This window comes from Heptranchias perlo, chromosome 21, assembly GCF_035084215.1.
Source record: "Heptranchias perlo isolate sHepPer1 chromosome 21, sHepPer1.hap1, whole genome shotgun sequence".
In the NCBI taxonomy this organism is placed as follows: Eukaryota; Metazoa; Chordata; class Chondrichthyes; order Hexanchiformes; family Hexanchidae; genus Heptranchias; species Heptranchias perlo.
Window position 1 is genome coordinate 26,521,553 of NC_090345.1, and position 24,587 is coordinate 26,546,139.

General features: G+C 41.9%; 1 protein-coding gene across 3 annotated transcripts in view; it reads right to left on the reverse strand.

Moving 5' to 3' along the window:
* Positions 1-1,110: 1,110 nt before the first annotated feature.
* c21h10orf90 (chromosome 21 C10orf90 homolog) overlaps positions 1,111-24,587 on the reverse strand; it is a 138,792-nt gene continuing 115,315 nt past the window's right edge. For 2 of the 3 annotated variants that reach the window (XM_068002359.1, XM_068002358.1), the window contains exons 8-11: positions 23,073-23,268; positions 13,997-14,060; positions 4,099-4,198; positions 2,209-4,016 (exon numbers count right to left, since the gene is read on the reverse strand). In XM_068002359.1, coding sequence (XP_067858460.1) covers positions 3,960-4,016; positions 4,099-4,198; positions 13,997-14,060; positions 23,073-23,268 — 417 coding nt within the window. In that variant the 3' untranslated portion in view covers positions 2,209-3,959. Of the gene's footprint in view, positions 4,017-4,098; positions 4,199-13,996; positions 14,061-23,072; positions 23,269-24,587 lie in introns of all 3 variants that reach the window. The other variant, XM_068002360.1, reaches the window with a different exon arrangement.

Consider the following 24,587-nt stretch of genomic DNA (forward strand, 5'->3'; position numbering starts at 1 on the left):
ATGGTGTCCGCAAATTTTGAATCTGTACTTCTGATTCCCGGGTCCAAATTGTTTATGTAAATGGTGAACAACAGTGGCCCCAGCATCGATCCTTGTGGAACACCACTTCCCACCTTTTGCCAATCTGAGTAACTACCCTTAACCCCTACTCTCAGTTTACTGTTTTGTAGCCAGTTTGCTATCCATTCTGCTACTTGTATCCTGACTCCACATTCTCTGACCTTAATCATGAATCGACTATTCAGTATCTTTTTGAAGGCCTTTTGAAAATCCAAATATAATACATCTACTACAATTCCTTTGTCTACCTTTTCTGTTACTTTTTCAAAGAATTCAATAAGTTTGGTTAAGCATGACCTTCCCTTTTGCAATCCATGCTGACTATTCTTTATTATATTTTTGGTTTCTAGATGTTTTTCTATTACATCTTTGAGTAAGGATTCCATTATCTTTCCTACCACTGACGTTAAGCTAATTGGTCTATAGTTCCCTGGACTGGTTCTTTCTCTCTTGTTAAATATAAAAATCACATTAGCTGTCCACCAGTCCTCTGGCACTATTCCCTTGTCTAATGAATTTTTATATATATATGTAATCGAGCCTCTGCTTTCTCTTCCCTAACTTATTTTAATATTCGCGGATGCAATCCATCCACGAGTTTTGTCCTCTCTAAGTTTAATTATCTCCCCCCTTTCTATCTTAAATGTCTTTATATCTTTTTTGATCTCTGACATAAGAGTCAGAACATTGAATGAACATTTTTTTTTAATAAAGAAGTCTTGTGGATATAAACATTGTATGCCACTCAGAGTAAGCACAATGTGCATTAAGGGAGAAAGAATAGTGTACTTAATTTTAGTGGCAAGGCATTTCTATAATGCCTCTAACCTTCCTTTGTTGTACACTACATACACCATGTATCTTCATAAATGGGAGGAGGAGGAATTGGTTGCAATGTATGTGCAATTTGGAATTTATTTACCAGGAAATGTGGAATAAGTTCAGTTATGCAGTACCACAAAAAGAGCTTTGCCCAGCATTTAAAACCAGTAATAACCTTGAGATAATTTTCAAAAAATTACAAATGTGTCAGAATAAAACAACTGTTTATTAAATGGAACAGAATGACAGTTCTTCAGTTGAACTCTGGACACAATTAAATAAAGTATGTAGAATAAACACTGCGTTTGGATATAAAGACAGAGCTAGCCTCAGAGTCCAATCTCCATTTTGTCTTTCACAGTATGATTATTTCAAATCATCCTTCAATTGCAAGAATAATACTGTAATGTAGAAGGGCCGTAACTTTAAAGCAAAAAGCATAACACATTCTTCATTATCTAAATATCTAAATGAAACAAACATAGAATCTAGTTATATAGTACTTTTGGGTGACTGATCCAAACACAAAAGGGAAAAATAAAGGTTAGTAGTTACAAGTTTTAATCCTATTTGGCATGTTTAATAAACTGTAACAGTTTGTCCTGCCAGTGGATAACCTCTTAAATTTAAAACATCCAACTAGATGACTTTTAAATTGTTGATTCTTTTTGATTAGTTGTGCAATTTTAAACTATCTAATCAGTTGAATAGATTTTTACACAATGTAAGTTTACATTGTTACAGGGTATATACAATAAATGTGAGCCCTGCTTTGTGACCTATAGTTTGCTACACTAAAATCTATTCAAAGAATATTCATTAATAATTATTATACCAGGTCAATACAAAAGTGGTTAAAAAGTAACAGCATTGCTTCACTACATTAATCCAAATGTATATGATTTCAAAATAGTTTGTCCTTTTCAGCAAAGCTACATGTATTTTTCAAAAAGATAAAGCATAACAAAACTGTAAGATAATTTTGGTCCATGAGTTGGTACTCATGCATGGTACATTTTTTTATGAGAGTTGATCTCCGTACCTCATATTCCTTCTCCTTTATGTAATCTTGTTCCCAGGCCCTCTCAAGTTTCCTAAGCTTCATGAATTTTACCATCCCTTCCTGACCACTGCTGGAGGGTGTGGGGCCAGAAGGGTATTTTCCTCCACATCTTCTGGTTGTGTCCCCGCATCCAACTGTTGTGGAAGGTGATTCAGGATGCCACAAAGATAATCACAAATTCTGCAGGTCCAGTCTGTTGCTTAGTATGCCTATTCACTATGAAAGTGAGGCCTCCCTTGCAGGTGAGCACAGCTTTCACTAAGTGCAAGATGGTGCAGTCCTCTCCACAATAATTATATTCCTAACACATCTGCTCGGCATATTCCAATCAGAATGAGTGATGTTTGCCCTCCGCCTGAAATTAAGTAAATGGTAAACAATCTGCAACTAATCCTGGAGGCTCATTCAACACACCAAATCATGTCTGAGGATGAGACAGTAGACCAACCAGAGGCAGATTAATGCATGGGCCTATGGGGCTCATGTCATGGGTCCCAACCAAATATGGGGTCCCCAGTAAAATTAAACAGTTTCATTTAAGCATAGTATATTGTGATATGATTTACTTTATTATTAATGCAGTGCATAAACATTCTACAGGCCTATTTATTCATACATTTTATTACATATTTGTGCTTTAATAGATGGGGGAGGGTGAGTCAGGGGTGCCCAGGGCCCCAAAAATTCTTAATCTGGCTCAGGAGACAGGAGAAGAAACAAGTTCAGGACTGTGACCCCAATCAATAACAGCACTAGATAGACAGGATTCCAGGCTAAACTGAATCCAATGGATAAAGATGAAATTAATTGCTTGAACTATTAAACATATATTATTTCTGATGCATTGTAACCATGTTTAATGTACCAATGAACTCTCCTGCAAGTACTGGGGTAGAAAAACATCTAAAAACCAAATTGGGGGGTATAGTTAATACTGAGGAGGACTGTGACAAAATACAGGAAGGCATTACTAAACTTGCAGAAAGGGCGTGTAATTGGCAAATGAATTTCAATATAGATAAGTGTGAGGTATTACATTTTGGCAGGAAGAATAAGGGGGCCACATACTGCTTGGATAATAAGAGTCTAAATGGGATAGAGGAGCAGAGGGATTTGGAGGTACAGAAATACAAATCACAAAAAATAGCGATGCAGGTTAATAAGGCCACTAAAAAAAAAGCAAACCAAGCACTGGGGTTCATTTCTAGAGGGATAGAATTGAAAAACAGAGCAGTTATGTTCAACTTGTATCAAACCTTGGTTAGACCACACTTGGAGTACTGTAAACAGTTCTGGTCTTCATATTATAAAAAGGATATAGAGGCACTGGAGAAGGTGTAAAAAAGATTTACTAGGATGATACCAGAACTGAGAGGTTATACCTATCAGGAAAGATTGAGCAGGCTGGGGCTCATTTCTCTGGAAAAGAGAAAACTGAGAGGTGACCTGATAGAGGTCTTTAAGATTATGAAAAGGTTGGATAGGGTAGATGTAGAGAATATGTTTCCACTTGTGGGGGAGACCAGAACCAGGGGCCATAAATATAAGATAGTCACTAATAAATCCAATAGGGAATTCAGGCAAAACTTCTTTACCCAGAGAGTGGTTAGAACATGGAACTCACTACCACAAGGAGTAGTTGAGGCGGCTAGCATAAATGCATTTAAGGGGAAGCTGGATAAACACATGAGGGAGAAAGGAATAGAAGGATATGTTGATTCCAGTTGGATGAAGAAGGGTGGGAGGAGCCTTGTGTGGAGCATAAACACTGAGCAGCATGGACCTGTTGGGCTGAATAGCCTATTTCTGTGCTGTACATTCTATGTAATACTATGCAATAATAATGAACAATGGCTTCACAAAATATGAATCTCTCTGCAAACTCATGAAAATTTAATTTAAAAATAAATGGTTTAAAACTTGAAGGAGGAGAGGGGGATGAGAAATGAGAATTTTTAGCAATTGCAGTGGCTTCAATGATAACATTTCTCCAGTAGCTTCAGTTAATCGTTCTTCATGATGATTCTTGCACACAGTCATTGTTTCTCTGCAATATTTGATCAAGCAATTTCTGGGGGAGAATAAAAAAAATGTTTTAACACCAGTAATATTTAGATGGATGCTGACTAATATGTTTCTGTTGGTTGTCCTACCTTTTTGAAAAGCTCAGCACGCAGTCGATTTGTTTGAGAAACAAATTTCTTCTTCTCTTCCTCCTTTTTCCTTTTCACCTCTGGCAGCTTGTTATAAATTCTATCATACAATTTTCAAATGAAAGCAGATATTGGAATTATGAGCCTCGAAACATTTGTGTGTTACAGAAAATGAATATGATGACCATCTTTGAGCTTTACAGGACAGGAACGATCCTATCACCGGGAAGGGAGAACAAGATAATTGGCTGAGATTCAGTGGTTCAGTTCATTTCAATTTGATTTAGTTCAGTTTAGTTTGATTGAAAGTAACCTCAGTTTATTGAAGTCACTGTCATAATTGGACATTTTCTCTGCTCCAATATGATCTAAAATCCCCTAATTCAGCACATCGACTTTCTGAAAGGTAACAAACCCACTGCAAAATTGACATCCACACAGCTCAATTTGAGTTTTCCCAATCAAGCTCTCCCTCCAATGTTTCTCCTCACCTTCCAACAACTTTTTCCTCTGAATATATTCCCGCTAACATTTTTTTCTTCTATACCATCAACTCTGATGCTTTACCATTTGCTGTGCTCCTCTCCTTAGCCACCCTGTCAATAGCTTTCTGTATCTACATCTCACCAAAAATGCTGCCCTGCACTCCGGCACTGCCTTTCCCGCTGCCACGGCACCACCAACACACGCCCCACGACCACTGCGCCCCGGCACAGCCAACCCCCATCGCTCCAGCCCCAACCCCACTGGACAGGACCCCTGCGCTGCCGCCTCGGCCCCACCGCCCTGACACCGCAACACTACTTGACCCCTCTCTCACTGTAATCTGTACTCCCCTCTGTTGACATTCAACTACCTGCTTTCAGGATCATAAAAAATCAGATCGAATCTTTAGCTTGGATTTATTTGCTCAACCTGGCTACTCATTGCCAGCATTCATAGTCTTGTGCAGAAATAGTGTAATGAACTTATCATGCAACTTATAGAAACATAGAAAGTTACTGCACAAAAGGAGGCCATTTGGCCCATCATGTCCGTGCTGGCCGAAAAAGAGCTATCCAGCTTAATCCCACTTTCCAGCACTTGGTCTGTAGCCCTGTAGGTCACGGCTCTTCAGGTGCACATCCAAGTACTTTTTAAATGAGTTGAGGGTTTCTGCCTCTACCACCCTTTCAGGCAGTGAATTCCAGACCCCCACCGTTCTCTGGGTGAAAACATTTCTCCTCAGTTCCCATCTAATCGTTCTACAAATTACTTCAAATCTATGCCCCCTGGTCACTGTCCCCTCTGCTAAGGGAAAATAGGTCCTCCCTATCCACTCTATCTCCCCGCAGCCTCTTTTGTTCCAAAGAAAACAATCCTAGCCTATCCAATCTTTTCTCAGAGCTAAAATTCTCCAGCCCTGGCAACATCCTCGTAAATCTCTTCTGTACCCTCTCTAGTGCAATCACATCTTTCCTGTAATGTGATGACCAACCTGCACGCAGTACTCAAGCTGTGGCCTAACCAATGTTTTATACAGTTCTAGCATAATCTCCCTGCTCTTATATTCTATGCCTCGGCTAATAAAGGGAAGTATCCCATATACCATTTTAACCACCTTATCTATCTGTCCTGCTACCTTCAGGAATCTGTGGACATGCACTCCACACTTCTCAGTACCCTCCCATTTATTATGTACTCCCTTGCCTTGTTTGCCCTCCCCAAATGCATTACCTCACACTTCTCTGGAATGAATTCCATTTGCCACTTTTCTGCCCACCTGACCAGTCCATTGATATCTTCCTGCAGTCTACAGCTTTACTCCTCACTGTCAATCACACGGCCAATTTTTGTATCATCTGCAAACGTCTTGAACATTCAAGTCCAAATCATTAATATATACCACAAAAAGCAAGGGACCTGGTACTGAGCCTTGCGGAACCCCACTGGAAACAGCCTTCCAGTAGTGGTGCTACCGGCCAGCTCGGTAGCACCACTACTGACCGAGCTGGCCGAGTCCTGAAGGACATAGCTGCTAGACTGGGCCTGCGGCAGGTGGTGAGCGAACCAACACGAGGGAAAAACTTACTTGACCTCGTCCTCACCAATCTACCTGTCGCAAATGCATCTGTCCATGACAGTATTGGTAGGAGTGACCACCGCACAGTCCTCGTGGAGATGAAATCCCGTCTTCGCACTGAGGACACCATCCAACGTGTTGTGTGGCACTACCACCGTGCTAAATGGGATAGATTCAGAACAGATCTAGCAGCTCAAAACTGGGCATCCATGAGGCGCTGTGGGCCATCAGCAGCAGCAGAATTGTATTCCAGCACAATCTGTAACCTCATGGCCCGGCATATTCCTCACTCTACCATTACCAACAAGCCAGGGGATCAACCCTGGTTCAATGAGGAGTGTAGAAGAGCATGCCAGGAGCAGCACCAGGCGTACCTAAATATGAGGTGCCAACCTGGTGAAGCTACAACTCAGGACTACATGCATGCTAAACAGCGGAAGCAACATGCTATAGACAGAGCTAAGCGATTCCACAACCAACGGATCAGATCAAAGCTCTGCAGTCCTGCCACATCCAGTCGTGAATGGTGGTGGACAATTAAACAACTAACGGGAGGAGGAGGCTCTGCAAACATCCCCATTCTCAACGATAGCGGAGTCCAGCACGTGAGTGCAAAAGACAAGGCTGAAGCGTTTGCAACCATCTTCAGCCAGAAGTGCCGAGTGGATAATCCATCTCAGCCTCCTCCCGATATCCCCACCATCACGGAAGCCAGTCTTCGGCCAATTCGATTCACTCCACGTGATATCAAGAAACGGCTGAGTGCACTGGATACAGCAAAGGCTATGGGCCCCGACAACATCCCAGCTGTAGTGCTGAAGACTTGTGCTCCAGAACTAGCTGCGCCTCTAGCCAAGCTGTTCCAGTACAGCTACAACACTGGCATCCACCCGACAATGTGGAAAATTGCCCAGGTATGTCCTGTCCACAAAAAGCAGGACAAATCCAATCCGGCCAATTACCGCCCCATCAGTCTACTCTCAATCATCAGCAAAGTGATGGAAGGTGTCGTCGACAGTGCTATCAAGCGGTACTTACTCACCAATAACCTGCTCACGGATGCTCAGTTTGGGTTCCGCCAGGACCACTCGGCTCCAGACCTCATTACAGCCTTGGTCCAAACATGGACAAAAGAGCTGAATTCCAGAGGTGAGGTGAGAGTGACTGCCCTTGACATCAAGGCAGCATTTGACCGAGTGTGGCACCAAGGAGCCCTAGTAAAATTGAAGTCAATGGGAATCAGGGGGAAAACTCTCCAGTGGCTGGAGTCATACCTAGCACAAAGGAAGATGGTAGTGGTTGTTGGAGGCCAAGCATCTCAGCCCCAGGGCATTGCTGCAGGAGTTCCTCAGGGCAGTGTCCTTGGCCCAACCATCTTCAGCTGCTTCATCAATGACCTTCCCTCCATCATAAGGTCAGAAATGGGGATGTTCGCTGATGACTGCACAGTGTTCAGTTCCATTCGCAACCCCTCAGATAATGAAGCAGTCCGAGCCCGCATGCAGCAAGACCTGGACAACATCCAGGCTTGGGCTGATAAGTGGCAAGTAACATTCGCGCCAGATAAGTGCCAGGCAATGACCATTTCCAACAAGAGAGAGTCTAACCACCTCCCCTTGACATTCAACGGCATTACCATCGCCGAATCCCCCACCATCAACATCCTGGGGGTCACCATTGACCAGAAACTTAACTGGACCAGCCATATAAATACTGTGGCTACGAGAGCAGGTCAGAGGCTGGGTATTCTGCGGCGAGTGACTCACCTCCTGACTCCCCAAAGCCTTTCCACCATCTACAAGGCACAAGTCAGGAGTGTGATGGAATACTCTCCACTTGCCTGGATGAGTGCAGCTCCAACAACACTCAAGAAGCTCGACACCATCCAAGATAAAGCAGCCCGCTTGATTGGCACCCCATCCACCACCCTAAATATTCACTCCCTTCACCACCGGCGCACTGTGGCTGCAGTGTGCACCATCCACAGGATGCACTGCAGCAACTCGCCAAGGCTTCTTCGACAGCACCTCCCAAACCCGCGACCTCTACCACCTAGAAGTACAAGGGCAGCAGGCGCATGGGAACAACACCACCTGCACGTTCCCCTCCAAGTCACACACCATCCCGACTTGGAAATATATCGCCATTCCTTCATTGTCGCTGGGTCAAAATCCTGGAACTCCCTTCCTAACAGCACTGTGGGAGAACCGTCACCACACGGACTGCAGCAGTTCAAGAAGGCGGCTCACCACCACCTTCTCAAGGGCAATTAGGGATGGGCAATAAATGCCGGCCTTGCCAGCGACGCCCACATCCCGTGAACGAACAAAAAAAAAAAAGTCGCAAGATCACCTGTCAGCCATTACCCTTTGCTTCCTGCCACTGAGCCAATTTTGGATCCAACTATCCACTTTCCCTTGGATCCCAAGGGCTTTTACTTTTTTGACCAGGAACTTTAACTTTACCTGGTTAAAAATCAGATATTTGCCTGTATTGGCATAATAATCAGTTTTAACAAGTGTGAAGAAATATTACTGCTAGGCGAGGCTTTACACCTCAGTAGCTCAGTGTGAAGCATGAAATAAAAATGCACATGTCCATTACCCAACAACAGTCACTGCGATACTGAATTAAGGTGATGGCAACCATATATCACAGTCATTTATAATTAAATTTACTTCAGCCCATTGAAATATTTATAGAACTAAGGAATCTCAGAAACTGAAATGAAGCTGGATTGGTAACTTCTGTGATCTGGTATGATATAGAGTGTGAACAGAAGAACCAGTGACATTTCAACCCTGCCATCTTTACTGTTACCAACATTTCACAAAAATATTTGAACTACCTTTCTGACACATGGAAAAAACATAATACGACTAGGGCTACACTTTGAACTGCACACCCACTAAAGGGACTTTCAAGAAGTAGCCAGACAACTTCCAGCATGTGCCCTGGATGCCTCGCAAACAGCCCGATCCAATGTGGACACCGCCTGCCATATTGTACCCTTGGGCACAATCGAATTTCTAAACCATCCAGTTAGCCAACTCCTGGAAATATTTTGACATATGCCCCCATATTGTGCCCTCTATGAAGGAACCCTGTTAAACCTCATTATTGGGCTGTACAATCAGTAGGTTGGGAGGTAGGTAATTAAATTGGAATAGTGACAAGAATAAAAGCGTTTTATTAAAAATATAGGATGTGATTCTAAGTCACGGATTATTAGGGGGCTTGATAGGGTAGATGCTGCGAGATTGTTTCCCCTGGCTAGAGAGTCTAGAACGAGGGGGGCATAGTCGCAGGATAAGGGGTCAGCCATTCAAGACTGAGATGAGGAGGAATTTCTTCACACAGAGGGTTGTGGATACTGAGTCATTGAATATATTTAAGGCTGAGATGGATAGATTTTTGGACTCTCGGGGAATCAAGGGATATGGGGATCGGGCGGGAAAGTGGAGTTGAGGTCGAAGATCAGCCATGATCTGATTGAATGGCGGAGCAGGCTCGGGGCCGTATGGCCTGCTCCTGCTCCTATTTCTTATGTTCTTATGACGGAGCTGTTTGCTTACATTGATACACTGTGACCTGTCCACAGTTTCAAATGCTCACCAAACTAATGAAACGTTTAACACAGAACCAAAAACTAAATTTTCTTCTTCTCTGCCTTTAACTGAGCACCTTTAAAATGTAAATTATTCATTTAAATTGATATTTGATTGATATAGAAAATAATGGATACCTTGGAGTGATTACAAGGTAGTAATTTCATCTAAAGGTTTAAGTGATGGCATAAATCACAAGATTGGAGCTAGCGTGGTTTAAAACCATCACAGTGAAAAGCAAGATTAAATTACAGCCCTGGTAATCACTCCCTGGTATCTATTATCATCCATAATGTATGCTGCTTCAGTTCTATGTGAAGTTCTATTTTTTTGTAAAGCAATGAACCCCTCTTATTTTCTCTTCTTTCTGGTATCTTTGGACTAAACATGAGCTGGGGCTGAGAGCCTGGGTAGGTGATATGCTCCCAGGCCCTTGCTAGTACTGCAAAATTGGTCATTCGGAGGAATGCAAGAATGACCGATTTTCCCTCCCCAAATGGGAAACACCTGCCCTCCATTCAGCGGCTCCACATAATGGCATAGCTGAAATTAGTAACTAAACAGTGGGGAGGATTGTGGGGGGAGGCACATTCCACCACACAATGCCAGCCTGCATCGATGCTCCAAGATGTTGCAGCACTAAACTGCCCCATGTGGAGATTTGCTCTGCTTTTGCCCAGTTTTTGTGTTAGCATTGAATGTCAATAAAGCTGCCAAGTGTTTGGGATTGATGTCATTAATGCAACATGACATTCATACAAAGGGTTTAATCGAGATATAACAGGTTGATCAAAAAATAATCTGCAATTAATTTTTGGAAACCCTCATGAACCCCTATATATTACATAATGTTAATACAGCACATTTTTTAAAAATCTAATGGTAACTGATCTCTCTGAGATCAATTAACGTTGCATACAGCACTGTGGACCCCACTTATTGCCGTTATGCAACATGTATGGAACTGCTGGGATTTCCAAAGAAACCCAGCATTCCACCAGTCACACCTCCAAATATGACATTTTGAAGGGAGTGGGTGGGCGGAAGACACTCCTATTCCTTCCCGCCTCCCCCCGCCACAGCTGAATTTCTCAGAGTGGCCAGAAAGGGATGGAAACCCTAAAGAAGTGGGTTCTGCCCCAATATCCTTCCCCCTGCCCAGATTGCCCCCATTCCACACCTAAAATGGGCTGGCGTTTCTAGGCTCAGGGCTTTACCTGTCACTCAAGTAAGTCAGTAGAGTAACAGGTTCAGCTATTTGTCTTAGCATTTGATTGTTAGCAATGATGATGTCATGCAATTTATCTGTAAAATATTATACCCAGGAGTGGGCTCTTCACTGGTGGTATCTCACTTGCCAAGGCTGTGAGAAGGCAGGAGCCTCAGTTCTGCTAATATAAATCTCAGTGCATCATTTTAATTCATCTATAGCCAAGGCACTTTCCTATCAAAAACTAGTGTAATTTTTCAAGATTGTATGTTTAGGTGATAATTCAAGGTGCTTCCTACTTCAATGCAGGTTCAATCTATTGAATTGTCATGCATGTTTGATTGTAGGTAACAATAGTGTTTGACTTGCATGTCCACATTGCCAATGGATATTAGTGTACTAGTGGTTAACATGTTTGTATGAAATTCCTTTGTCTCTATTTTAATGGAGACATTAACCTGTTTATTTTCAAAAGCCAAATACTGTGGATGCTGGAAATCTGAAATAAAAACAGAAAATGCTGGAAAAGCTTAGCAAGTGAGGCAGCATCTGTGGAGATAGAAACAGAGTTAACATTTCAGGTCGAAGACCTTTTGTCAAAACGTCAGAACCTGTTTACTTGAACGGTTTATTAGCATTAAGCGTTCACACACTAACATTTGCTCAGCATAACTTTAATGCTTTTTTATTGTTCTTCAGTGATGTTACTACCTTAGCTAACGGCTATAAATAGTCATTACTCTACTAATAATACTATGCATTTTGTAAAAGAGTACATTATAATATTTTACAATATTCTTAAATCTTTAAAATATCAGAAAATGCTCTTCCTATGTATAGAATCTGCACATATCATTTTCATCTCTCTCCTTTACACCATAAGTTGAATATCAAACTGCAAAATAGAAAACTAGTAAAGCAATATAAATATAATGACACTTTATTACTTCATCACACCCAATTACGTCCAATACAATTGTGCTTTGGCTGCACTAATTCTCATTCCCTTCATAATCAGTTCCACCACCATTAAACTCCTCAGATAGATTCTACATCATTCGATCTCCAGAGGGGGTCAGAGAAGAATTTTCCAGAGTATTTTTTCCCTAATTGGCCCTGGGTTTTTTTCCCTTTTTTTGCCTCTCCCAGGAAATTACATGGCTGTGGGGGGGGGTGGGGAGAAATGTTTAGTCATGATGCTCTGGTCATCATGGCGCGGGGCAGGCTTGATGCACCAGATGTTCTTTCCTGCCTGTCAATTTCATATGCTGATATACCATTAGAAACTCAACAAAAAGACATTCCAGCCATATTTCTCTGATATTGTAGAGGATGAACTTCAGCACAGAATAAGCTATGCCCATTCAGTCCACTGGTCTGAACAGCTTTGGACTGCATAAAATGCAGGAGAGGTTTCTGGGGCTTTTTCTTCAGCCTGCTAAGAGGATCACAAAATTCTATTCTGAACAAATAGCAGCTTTATAGATGGGTGAAGTTGTTAACTTAAGCCTAAACTTTCTTAAACATTTCAGGGAAGATTTTCTTTTGCTATGCACCTGGAGAATACTCAATTACCAGCTGCAAAGCAAAGAAAAAAATGGAGACCTGGCATCATGGGTCTCCACTCTCTTTGTGTTGCCTGGAGAGATCTAGGGTTTCCCCCAAGGATGGAGGTGGAATGCTTGGTCTGGAGTATTCTAATCTGATGCAAATGAGGTGGGAACACCTCTTGCTTTATTTTCCTCCCTAAATGTCAGCAATTATCCCCATTAGGAACAAGTAGACATTAACCCAGCACACAGCCCAGCTTAGATTGAAGTATCTGAGAAAGACAGGCAACAAGGTTCTGAGGCCAAGAAAGGTAAGCACCAAATTATTTTTAGAGCAAGCAGGAACACTCTTAGTGCTAGAGACTTTCTGGCCATTGGGCCAAGTCTAATTACCTGAACCCGCAAATATGGGTGGTTTCAGGTCAGGTTCAGGACAAGCACACTTTGGATGCCCAGGTGGTGAGGGTGAGGGAATCAGCTCTTTTCACTCTTCCCCATCAACATTTCCACACATCTTTGTCTCATTTTTGCCTCACCATATTTTGGATATGAGTATCAATCTGAATGTTTGTGACTGAAGACAGTTTGTGTGGAAGAGGGTGGATAACATTATTGTCCAAGTGAACAAATTTGATGAAGTGTAACTTTTAATAAAATATGGATGTAATTTTAAAAGTATACATTGTTTGAATAAAAAAAAGGGATGTACAGTTTCCACCAAAATAAGACATGTAAAGTCATTGCTGTGCATGATTGTGAACTGTTTCTTATTATTCATCATACCCTTCAAAAAATAAAACATCTATGCTCAATCTGCAGAATGTAATGGTGTACATGTGCTGGATTTGATTGTTTAAGGTTAGGGAGACTATATTTCACTGCAAGATTATTGATTCTTTCCTTAAATTTAGTTTTGCTTAGCAAAAAAACAACTCTTTGGAGTAAAGTTGTGTAGTCTCCACTCCCGGCACAGAGTTTTGCTCGATAGGACCATCGATTAGAGAACCAGGGGCTGAGTGGCCGGGTCCTGCTCCTACTTCTTGTGTTCTTTAGATTTGAGGTTAGGATCAGATCAGCCATGATCTTATTGAATGGTGGAGCAGGCTCGAGGGGCCGATTAGCCTACTCCTGCTCCTATTTCTTATGTTCTTATGTTCTTATAACTAGGAGCAGAGGTAAGCATAACCGAGTCACGGCACTTCTCATTTTCTAGTGATTAATTTTATTGGGGAAATCAGAAGTGTAAGTCATTAAAATTAGCAATTGCGAAGTCAGAAATGTGCAATTTTTTTGTGCTGAGTGCCCAGTTCTCCAATCCATGTTTCTGTTGAGTGAGACTTTTTTGCCAGGAGCAGAATCTCTGAAGGTTTACCCCATTGTGAAGCCGATTGGGTAGCTTGAGCAAGGATTTTGTGTTCAAAGTGTCTTTGAAACATCTGAAAACTTAAAAAAAAATAACTCCATGTACCTTTTGGATCTCATTTGCATTTCTTTCTCTGGAATAATCCTCTCCCTTGGTTTAAATAGATTATCTAAAAAAGTTAAAAAGAGACGGCATAAGAAAGTACCTTGTACATCAGATTTTACACTATAATGGAGTACAGTTTGAAAAATGGAATAATACATTTTCTGCCTGCCTCTGAGCAGATGATAATTGGTTTTAGACCCAAGGATCCCTGTCACTCAACAACAACTTCTACTTATATAGCACCTTTAACATAGCAAATATTTCAAGGTGCAATGACCATAAGCATGGTTAAGGAGTCTTTTAAAGGTTAGGAGGAATGAACAAGGCAGAGGGCTTTAGGGAGGGAATTCTAGAGTGTGGTCGAGTTGACTGAAGTTATTTTCATCAATGATGAAGCAGAGTAGGAGCATGATGCATAGGAGACCAAAGCTAGAGGACTGACACATATGGCTGGGATATAGAGTTGAAGGAAGCTGCAGAGATCGGGTTGTGTGAGACAATGGAGGGATTTGTAAATGAAGATGTAGATTTTGAATCAAATGCATTGATGGATGGATCCATCTTGCAGATTACGGACTGAGCACTGCACTGTCGCCCTGGCATCCTGGTGAAACATTGCACAGCCACAATCTTCCACCTCATCAATCTCCAGGGGTTGATGCTCATCTATTCTTGCTTTTTATCCTCCCTTCTTGCAAGTCCACCACAGCAGTGGGTGGCACAGGAGGAGGAAGCTGATAGTCAAGAGGATGTTGAGGACCAAGTCACCTAGGAGTTGCAGCTGCAAGATGTTGGTATACCTCAGGACAGCAGCACATGCCAGCTTTCAGCCGTCTCCCTCAGAGAACCATGCCAGTGGAATGTTGTAGCCAAGACCAGGCTCCCTAGGAGCATCCTTCACAGATGCAGCCAGCAGCAGCTCCATCCCAGGAACCAGTTGCCATGAGACAAGGGTCGCCTTAGTCCCATAACCCTTCTGTGCAGCATGAGGAGCCAACCACTTCCCGCAATCCTGGCCCTCAGGTGGCACCAAAAACAAAGTACGAGAATAGGTGCCCATAGGGGATGCCATATCTACAACTTAGGAGCCCTGATATTGGGCTGGGAGAGGATGGGGGAGGGGGTGGGGGGGGCTGCTATGTGGGTTGAAAATCTGCTGGCGTTCTGTCCCTCCGAGAAGCAGTCAAAAGCGAGTGCAGGAGTTTTGTAGGCAGAAGGTGGAAAAAAAACTTTTAAAAATGCTTCCTTTCTTCAAGGATCTTCAATAAAAGGTTCTTCTCGGACAGGAATCCTCCACTTCCGTCTTTAACAGCTGATTCTGACAGCTGCTGCACACCATTGAAACAGGTGTAATTTGCCCTGAATGCATTAACGGGGTAAGTCCAGGAAACTCCCATCTGAAGTGCCACTGGCTAACAGGCAACTCGATGTAAATTAGGCCAGCGGCGACTTGGCGGGCGCATCGAGGAATGGCTCCAGAATCACAAGGAAACTCGGGGGAAGCCGTTTAAGGTTGTTAAGAGTGCCAGAATTAACTAGCCCATGAGTTTTCCTGCTGGAAAAATTACCAACACTATTCCAGTGCCACTAAAATACTGGAGATATTGAAGAAATTCACCCCCGTGGTATGGCTTGACATGGTCAAGGCAGATCTGGCAGCAAATAATTAGGTGAGCTATGCACCAGGCATGCTCGAGTCTTTATCCCTCAGTCTTGAGGGATGGAGTTTGTTTCTGTACTGGGGAAATATCAGGGATGGGAGACTAAGTTACTTGGTGACAATGAGGGCTTCAAAGGCAGGATCTGCTGAATAAGTCAACAGAGGCACTCAAGTTTATATGCCATTGTGGAAGAGTCTTCCTGATTATCTGAGTTTGATTCACTATGGATAAGCAATCTGTCACAGGGGAGGAAACAAATGGAAAAAAAAATGCTTGATCAGACGTGAGTATCTCCTATTGATCAATTTATACAGTTGAATTGATTGCAATCATGGAGGTATCTGTAGCCAGGCCATCTCATCCTCCCATGTGAATAAGGCAAACAGTTTGTACAAGAACATAAAAATAGGAAAATGGAGGCTACAAATAAAGTGGAGTCTAAGAACAAAAAAAAATTAAATCGTAAATCAAACAGGCAATAATATGTTGAAAGGAGCTTTTGCAAAATTGCTGTCATTTTTATATGAGTGAATCGACCAGTGAAGCAGTAATTTTTTTTGTAACAACCCATTTTGAAATGGTGCTATCCCATCGCCAATGTTAGAACTGGCAGCCCAACCTCAACTCATAACTGTGTCAGCTCTAATCAATTATACACTTCAGCCATCTAGTGATTGCACTTCAGTGTCCTAGAATTTATTGAACTCTAAATCTTCCATGTGTTTTCATTGGTAACATTCCTCCTGATGAAATGCTGGCAACCCTGTTCTGCTAAAGTCTTCAACAACTTTTATTTTACATTATAATTCTACAACTTATGACTTGCCCATTGACAACTTAATCTTCATATATGTGTTTTAAAAAATATGCATTGTATTTTATCAAATTTTTAAAAACACATTTTTTACACTAATTATCTAGGACATGATTCATAGGCCTGGATTCTCCTCCCAGCAGCAGTGTCCTGGTGGGGTGGGATTTCCACTCACTCTCCGACACTGCAGCAACTCTAATCCAGTTTCCTGGGTTGGGGTTCATCTGGTATGCATAGTGGACTCCTAGAAGCATTTCCACAACCAAGAGAGGGCCCACTACTGCCCAGCCATGAAATCTTGGTGGTGTTGGAATGGGACTGCTGCTGTAGCACTAGAAGAGGTGGCCAGGCAGTTAAAGGGGTGGGGTACGCCAAAGATCTGCAGAGTTGGCTGTCTTGTACACCTTGGCAGAGGCCAACGTCTATAAAGCAAGGTATGTGGGAGCAGGAATGGAGGAAGAGGCCTTCCCTCTCCATTGGCGGACATCAAGACCAATACCACTGCTTCCTGTGTCCTACCACCACCCTCTTCATGGTGGCCCTGGGAAGTGGCAGTAACAGATGAAGGCAAGGAAAATTTGCCAGGGATTTGGGCCCTGTCTCCCTGCCACCATTTACATGCGGCATGTAGGGAAGGAGAGGCCAGCCACAGCCCTGTCAGGAGCAGGGAGAGTGAAATGCAGGTCAGCCAGTGACCTGGCGATAGGTCTCACCATCTGAATTTCCATCATACTGCACTGTTATTCTGCCCCATTTCGGGCAGGACCTTGGAGAAGAATCCAGCCCATTATTTCACTTTAAACCTGAGAGCTAGGATGGAATGGTGTGTGTGTGTGTGTGTGTCCTGTTTTCCACCATATTTTTTTTTCAGCGTAACATCCCTGATCATTGTCTATGGCTCCATTAAGAACAAGATTTTTTTCTTACCTGGATTATAATTTTTTTTATTAAAAACTATATCAAGTAGGCTCGGACACTCACTGTGCTACCAGGTCCATGCTTTAGTTTGTGTTGTCTTGAAATTACATTTGTGACAGCTACTAAAATTTGAATTAATTTACAGTTCATGTAAAGTGCTAACCTAGTGCATATTTTTCATGATCCACTCTCCCCCTTTATCATGGCCAAGCGTAATTCCATTGCCTGATTTAAATTTTGAAATATCTGGGTTTTTTTGCTGCATTTTCGAAAATCATTTATATTGCAATTACCACAACCAGAAAAAAAATCCTGAAAGTTTGCTGGAAGTTATTTTTCATTAAGCATTGACTTAGACAATCTTAAGAGTAGGGATCTTGATATAAATGTGTTTTTTTTAGGAGACTTATATTTGAGATTAACAAATTAATGTCTAATATAAAACTTACAGTGGATTCAATCTATTTGCTTTCACAAAGTGGTACAGTGGTTCCCAGATGTGCAACAATGCTAGAATATAATGAGTTTTTTGAAAAAGGCATCTGTGCTAGAGGTCAGCAATTGCCTGACAGTACATATCCTTACAATGCAAGATGGAACGACTACCTTTCAATTTCTCTGGTTCCCCAAATGGTTTTATTACAGCAATTCTATTTTATTCAGCACTTCTAATTTTATGAGATATATTGGAATGCTGCTGTATGTTGCCAGTAAAATGAGGTCCTAAATTTTACAATCTGCACAAGCTAAAAATTGTATATGGTGAACATCTAAGTCTAGGGCGTAGGTCATTGAAATGTTAAATGAAATACAGTACATCCTTTGTGGTAACTCTGGACTGCAGACTTGTGCTGTCATCATTACTTTTCAGTAGGGGAACTGTTCCTTTTTTAACAAGATTTAGGTTTGAGTAATGAATGTTTGGTTCTAATCCTGGATGAAACCAGTAACCAAATAGTTTGCAAACAGAAGCAGAGATGCCAACCAGGGTGGCTTCCTACGGTGTAATTTTCAACTGTACAGGATAGCTTCCAGAGTGACAAGGAGCAAGATTGCAAATGCTTAACTTTTTGTGTTTTTTTTTCACATTCTGTTGGGAAATTTGCTGAAAGTGTTGATTATTCTTGAATCAGAGCTGACATCCCTGCTGCTGTCATTTATTTCACAAATTCTGAATTAAGTTTGGATTCTATTCTGCTCTTCACAATACATATCTGTTAATCTGTGCACAATGTCAGCACCAAAACTATTTATTTATTGCGATTCTGTATTCTCTTTGAATGCAACTTTTTGAAATGAAAAATCATCGTAAATTTGTTGACTTGTCCTCTTCCAGGACTCTTGTAATTGTAGTTACTTCTAGCAAACCACGGTGGCAAATTTGTTTCTTGCTTTGGAGTTCTGCTAAACCTTGAAATGAAAGTTTCTAAACAAGCTCCATCTGAAGATTTTGATAAAAGTGACAATTTACCAAACTAAACAATCTATCTCTAAAGGTGGAATCAGTTGAGTAGAAGAGGAATTGTTGAAAAAAAACTGTAAACTACACTCAGGTTCAAAGTTTTATTATATAGAGAATTTTTATATGTAAACATTTGTTTTATCTGTTTTTGCACTTAGGTTCAATGTGGAAGACTAATTGAGAGGCAAGCAGTGATCCACTTGTAGGTTTTTGCCAATGAATCAGCAAATTAAAATCTTATTCAATGTAAGTTGTTTAGTTTGGTAAATTGTGATTTTTTTTTTCTCAACACCTTCAGATGGAGCATGTTCACAGACTAACTTCAGTACTCCCATTTTACAGAAGGTATAAATTAACAAAAGTGCAAAACTATTCTTTCCACCACTTGCATGCCCAAACCACTGTGGTGGCGGTGTGGCCCTTATCAACAAGCCTTGGTCTCTTCCCCCTACTTCTTTGGCCCCTTCTTCTCCTTAGATCACCTCACCTAATACCACCCCTCTCACCACTCCTTTAAAATCCTCCTTCTTCTCTACCTTCTCTCTCCACCCCCCAAGCCCCACCTGAGTGTGTCACCAAGATATTCTTCCTCCTTTCCTCTCTCAGTCTTTGCACTGAGTGATTCCTCATTCTCTCTGATTTCAATCTCCATTTCAACTCACTTTGCTGTCTCTCCTCCGATTTCATTACCCTCCTGAGCTCCCTAAACATCTAAGAAAGAAAGCGCTTGCATTTATATAGCACCTTTCATGACTTCAGGACATCCTAAAGGGCTTCACTGGCAATGAAGTACTACTGAAGTGTAAACACAGAAAATGCTGGAAATACTCAGCAAGTCAGGCAGCATCTATGGAGAAAGAAACAGAGTTAACCTTTCAGGTCACTGACCTTTCATCAGAACTGGAGCTCAGAGCTCTGTACTTGCTTAAGAACTAATAAATCTTTCACTTCTTCCAGTTCTGATGAAAGGTTATCGACCTGAGTATTTCCAGCATTTTCTTTTTCTATTTCAGATTTCCAGCATCCGCAGCATTTTGCTTCTCATACTACTGAAGTGTAGTCACTGTTGTAATGTAGGGAAACGTGGCAGCCAATATGCCCACAGCAAGTTCCCACAAACAGCAATGAGATAAATGACCAGATAATCTGTTTAAGGTTGTTGCTTGAGGGAAAAATATTGACCAGCTCACTGGGAAAACTCATCTGCTCTCCTTCGAATACTGCCATAGGATCTTTTGCATCCACCTGAAAGCACAGGCAGGTCCTTGGTTTCATATCTCATCTGAAAGATGGCACTTCAACAGTGCAGCCCTCCCTCAACACTGCAATTAAGTCTAAACCTAGATTATGTGCTCAAGTCTCTGGAGTGGGGCTTGAATCCTCAACCTTCTGACTCAGAGATGAGAGTGCTACCATTGAGCCACAACTGATACATTGCCTCCATATAAACTCTCCTACCCATATTCATGGCCATCCCTTCAACCTTGCCATCTCATGTGGCCCCTCTGCACCCATTGTCTCAATCATGGACAAGGCCCACTCTGTCCACTTCCTCCCATCCCTCATCACCCACATTCCCCTATTCCGCTCCCCTTCCAACCCCACATATTTCTGTGTTTGCCCCTGGAAAAATCTCTCTCCCAAGTCACTTACATTTGCACATTCAAGCTGCCCAAATTAAATTCAGGACTTGTGAAATAAATGTGACTCTGAATTCTTGTCTGGCCACTAGAAAATGTATGAATGGTCTTGGTATCTTGAATGCCACTGCGCTCCCTCAGTGGGGAGGCACCATGCCTCCACTTAGTGCGATCTGTGACAACCCATCTGGTGATAACCCAGGTGAGATTAACTTTGTGCGCGCAATTTTAATTTGTTTCCAAGTCTTTATGGTGCAAAAAAGATATAATAGCAGCTTTTGTATGTACAATAGGGCCGATTCCTTGATTGGATGCTGCTGGTGAGGAATGGTCAGGAACTCATAAGATTACAGACCTCGATTTTCCTCCCATTTAAATTTGTGAACATAAATCAGGCACTGCGAGCCGGTCCAACCCTGTGAAGGGTAACGGAGGAGTTCTGAAGGATGAGTGGAGCCGGCTGCCAGGGGAGGCAAGCAGAAATTAGCAAAGACAGCATTCATCAGCAAAGGAGCTGATTCCAGAGCAGGATAGGAATCAGCAAGGACAGATCAGAACTAGCTCAGGATAGAGCAAAAAATTCCCAACAGATGAGCAGAAAACTGAGCCCGCAGAAGCAGACCAGGTACTGAAACGAAAGCAGACCAGCCGACAATACAAGGGCAGCAGACACATGGGGACACCAACACCTCTAGGTTCCCCTCCAAGTCACACACCATCCTGACTTGGACATATATTGGCGTTCCTTCATTGTCGCTGGGTCAAAATCCTGGCAGTCCCTATCGAACAGCATTGTGGGAGTACTTTCACCACATGGACTGCAGCAGTTCAAGAAGGCGGCTCACCACCACATTCTGATAGGCAACTAGGGATGGGCAATAAATGCTGGCCTTGCTAGCGACGCCCATATCCCCAAAATGACTATTAAAAAAAAAGTAGAAAGTGGTGGTAAAGGTGGAGCTCACAGTAAAGCCCAGAAGCATGCAGAGAATTGGACTTTGGCCCAGGAGAAAGCATATTTTTGCACAACATAGCAGCAGGGTAAAGCTGAGAAGCCAGCTAGACAACTAATAGGTCATATTTCCCGACCCAACTCATTCAAGGGACCAACTACAAATAAATTGTTATAACCTTTAAACCCAAATTCCTCCCAACATGGGCACAATCATGTCACAAAATCTCCTGTTGTGTGCTCATTTGTCCTACAAGCAGAGAAGTAATTTTTGAGCTGTTTGAAGTTGTAAGTTTGAAGGGAGCACACATAATGACATCCAATTGCCCATGCTGCATCCCAGCTTGTGTGAGTAAATAAACATGCATCATGCAGCTAGGATTTGTTGATAGCTTGGCTCGTAGGCTCACCTTTACAAATGTTAGTGTATTAACAGCTAGGAAGTTTGCCCTCTGAAGTATGGGCATGCATACTGAGTTGGATAAGAGCTTTCACACTATGAGTACTTTGTAATGAGCCTCAGTCAAAGTGTAACAGTATAAGATGGAACTCCTTGTGACATCCAAATTTTACCCATCTACTTTGTACAAGTAAAAGCTGGGTGGTCTTACCATGGCCAATCTTCCGAAGCTGGCAAACTTGTTCCTTATCTGCTCCCAGCTTCTCTGAAGATTAGACATCATGTTGACCTTTTGGGCTACCTCCTCCTTTGGGAGGTATGCCCTTAAGTGTCAAACAGGGCAGGCCTCCTTGAAGGAACAGCTTCACACTTGCATCATTGAATGCTGGAGTTCTTTGTGAGGACTGTGCTGTTGCTTTCCAATGATGCACATTTGCTGCTATGATTCACTTGCTGCCTATGATACTCCTGCTGCCAACAAAATGACCTCCCCTTTTAATGGAAGCTGCAGCTCCTTTACAAACTGCAGCTGTGCTGGATTTCTTGACCCCTTCAGCAGGCTCAATCCTGGTGGAGAACTTGCAATGAATTTAAAACAAGGCCAACCCTTGAAGATTTGATGGGGTGACAATTCCTAACTTGTGAAAATGCAAAACTCCTTTCTCATAAATTGCACCAAAGTACACTTACTTACTACGACTCACAATTCAGACAGGATTGTCAGTTTTTATTATATACTATCTGGCTTTCAGTTATGATAAGTTAATAAGCCAATACGTGGCATGAAATAGAGCTGAAAGCAAATCCTATTTTGGATATCATTCGATTGGGTGTGTCTAAAATAACATTTCCAAAATCCTTCAAAAAATGTTGGCCTGACTACTGATGACCTACCTCATGAAGGCACTCACACACCCTACCAAATGGAATCATTTCCATATATAAGTATTACTGGATGTCTGTCGTGCAATGCTAGCTATAGATTAGTTTAAGTATTACATCACACACTTAAGTGCTCTATCTAAATTGTCAGTTACACAAGAAACTTTAGGGGAAAATGTTACCCTGCAGAAAAAACCAAATGAGGCTAAGAGACAATTTAAAAATGAAACAAACCAAACCTCTCTGTATGAAATTATTTTTGCTCAAGTGAGGAGAGTTTCTAAGCTTCACCCACTTTTGCAAATACAATATTCTGCTTTTTCCCTGTAATCTGAGAAAGAACCTACCACTCAGAGGATGTGGTACAGTGCATTGTCGTTTTTTAATTGGGGAAGATAATGGCAAGTTTTGTATTGGCAGTCCCATTCTTTTCCTTTGTTGCTCGGGCAGCTGGACTCTCCTCTGCTGTGCCTTAAATTCAAGCTGTTGTATACGCTTTTGTGATCGAGAGATAAAATCTGGCTTATATGTCTCCAGTGCCTCCTGGTGACAAAAGAAAATAGGAGTAATATAATTACAATATGATTCACACGTAGCAGTGTCATACAGTGCTGAATCCACAAAGGTTTTCTTGTGGCAACATCTGTTCTACATATAGTAAAGGACAAATGGGTGGATCACTTAAAAGGCTTCTAACACCCACATAATGGCTGGATAGAAGTTTGTATGCTTTCATTCAGACCATAACTTACATTGAGATTAAAGTTACAGGGCAGTAGTGCCCTCCATTACAGAGGAACCAAAATTAAATGGTGAAGACAAGTTCCTTCATTTGATTATTCAGTCCTGCATCCATACATCTCCCACATTGCTTTCTGTGCAGTTTATTAAATCTATTTTGCCAACACATTCTGGTCAGTTGGAACATCACTTTCATGCTATATATTACAAGTGAAATGATTTCTTTCTATTTGCATGCATAATACCCACACTGTAATATTATTTTCATTACATTATTAACAGTGTTCCTCACCATTTCCCCACCCATTCTGTAAGTTATTTTCTTTCCCTTCAGTTTTCTTGTAATGTCATTCTGTAACCATTTGGTGTCTCGCCCAGATCGTTTTAAAAAATGTATTCTCAGAATGCAGGCAACACTGGCAAGGCCATATTCAAAGGACATTATTGAACCAGTTGGGGTTTTACATCAAATTATAAATTACACACAAATTACCAAATTTATTGAATCTAATTTCATAATTCACCACGGTGGGATTATGAATTCACAATCTCAGGTTATTAATCCAGGACCATAACCACTACACCACCACGCCCAGCTGTTCTGGATAATATCACAAACTTACTGTGTGAAGAATTATTAACAAAACATTGCATCTTTCTGCTTCATTACATGGTACACCAATTCACAGGGGTGAATTTCCACAGGGGTTCTCCTACTCGTCTGCAGGAACTTTAGCAGAAGATCCACGGAAACCCCCCCCCCCCACACACAAAAAAAGCCTAAACATCTACTGTATTGTAACACAATTTGTAGCAATACCTATTTGGAAAGTTGTGGAAATACACAACAGGTTAGTCAGCATTTGAAAGAGAAAGATAATGGGGGTGAACTTGGCTACGGCAGTATCACCAAACGGGCTCACAGTGAATCGGCAGCCCCTTTTACACCGTGCCCAATTCGGGCACAGTACAAAACGGGCTGCCAATTTGCTATGAGCCCATTCGCTCATAGCCGTACTGCCGTAAACCAATTTTCACCCCCATGTTTCGGTTGTGACTCTTCCATCAAAGCTCTGAATTTAACTTTTTTTCTCTTTCAGCAACTGACCAACTTGCTGTGC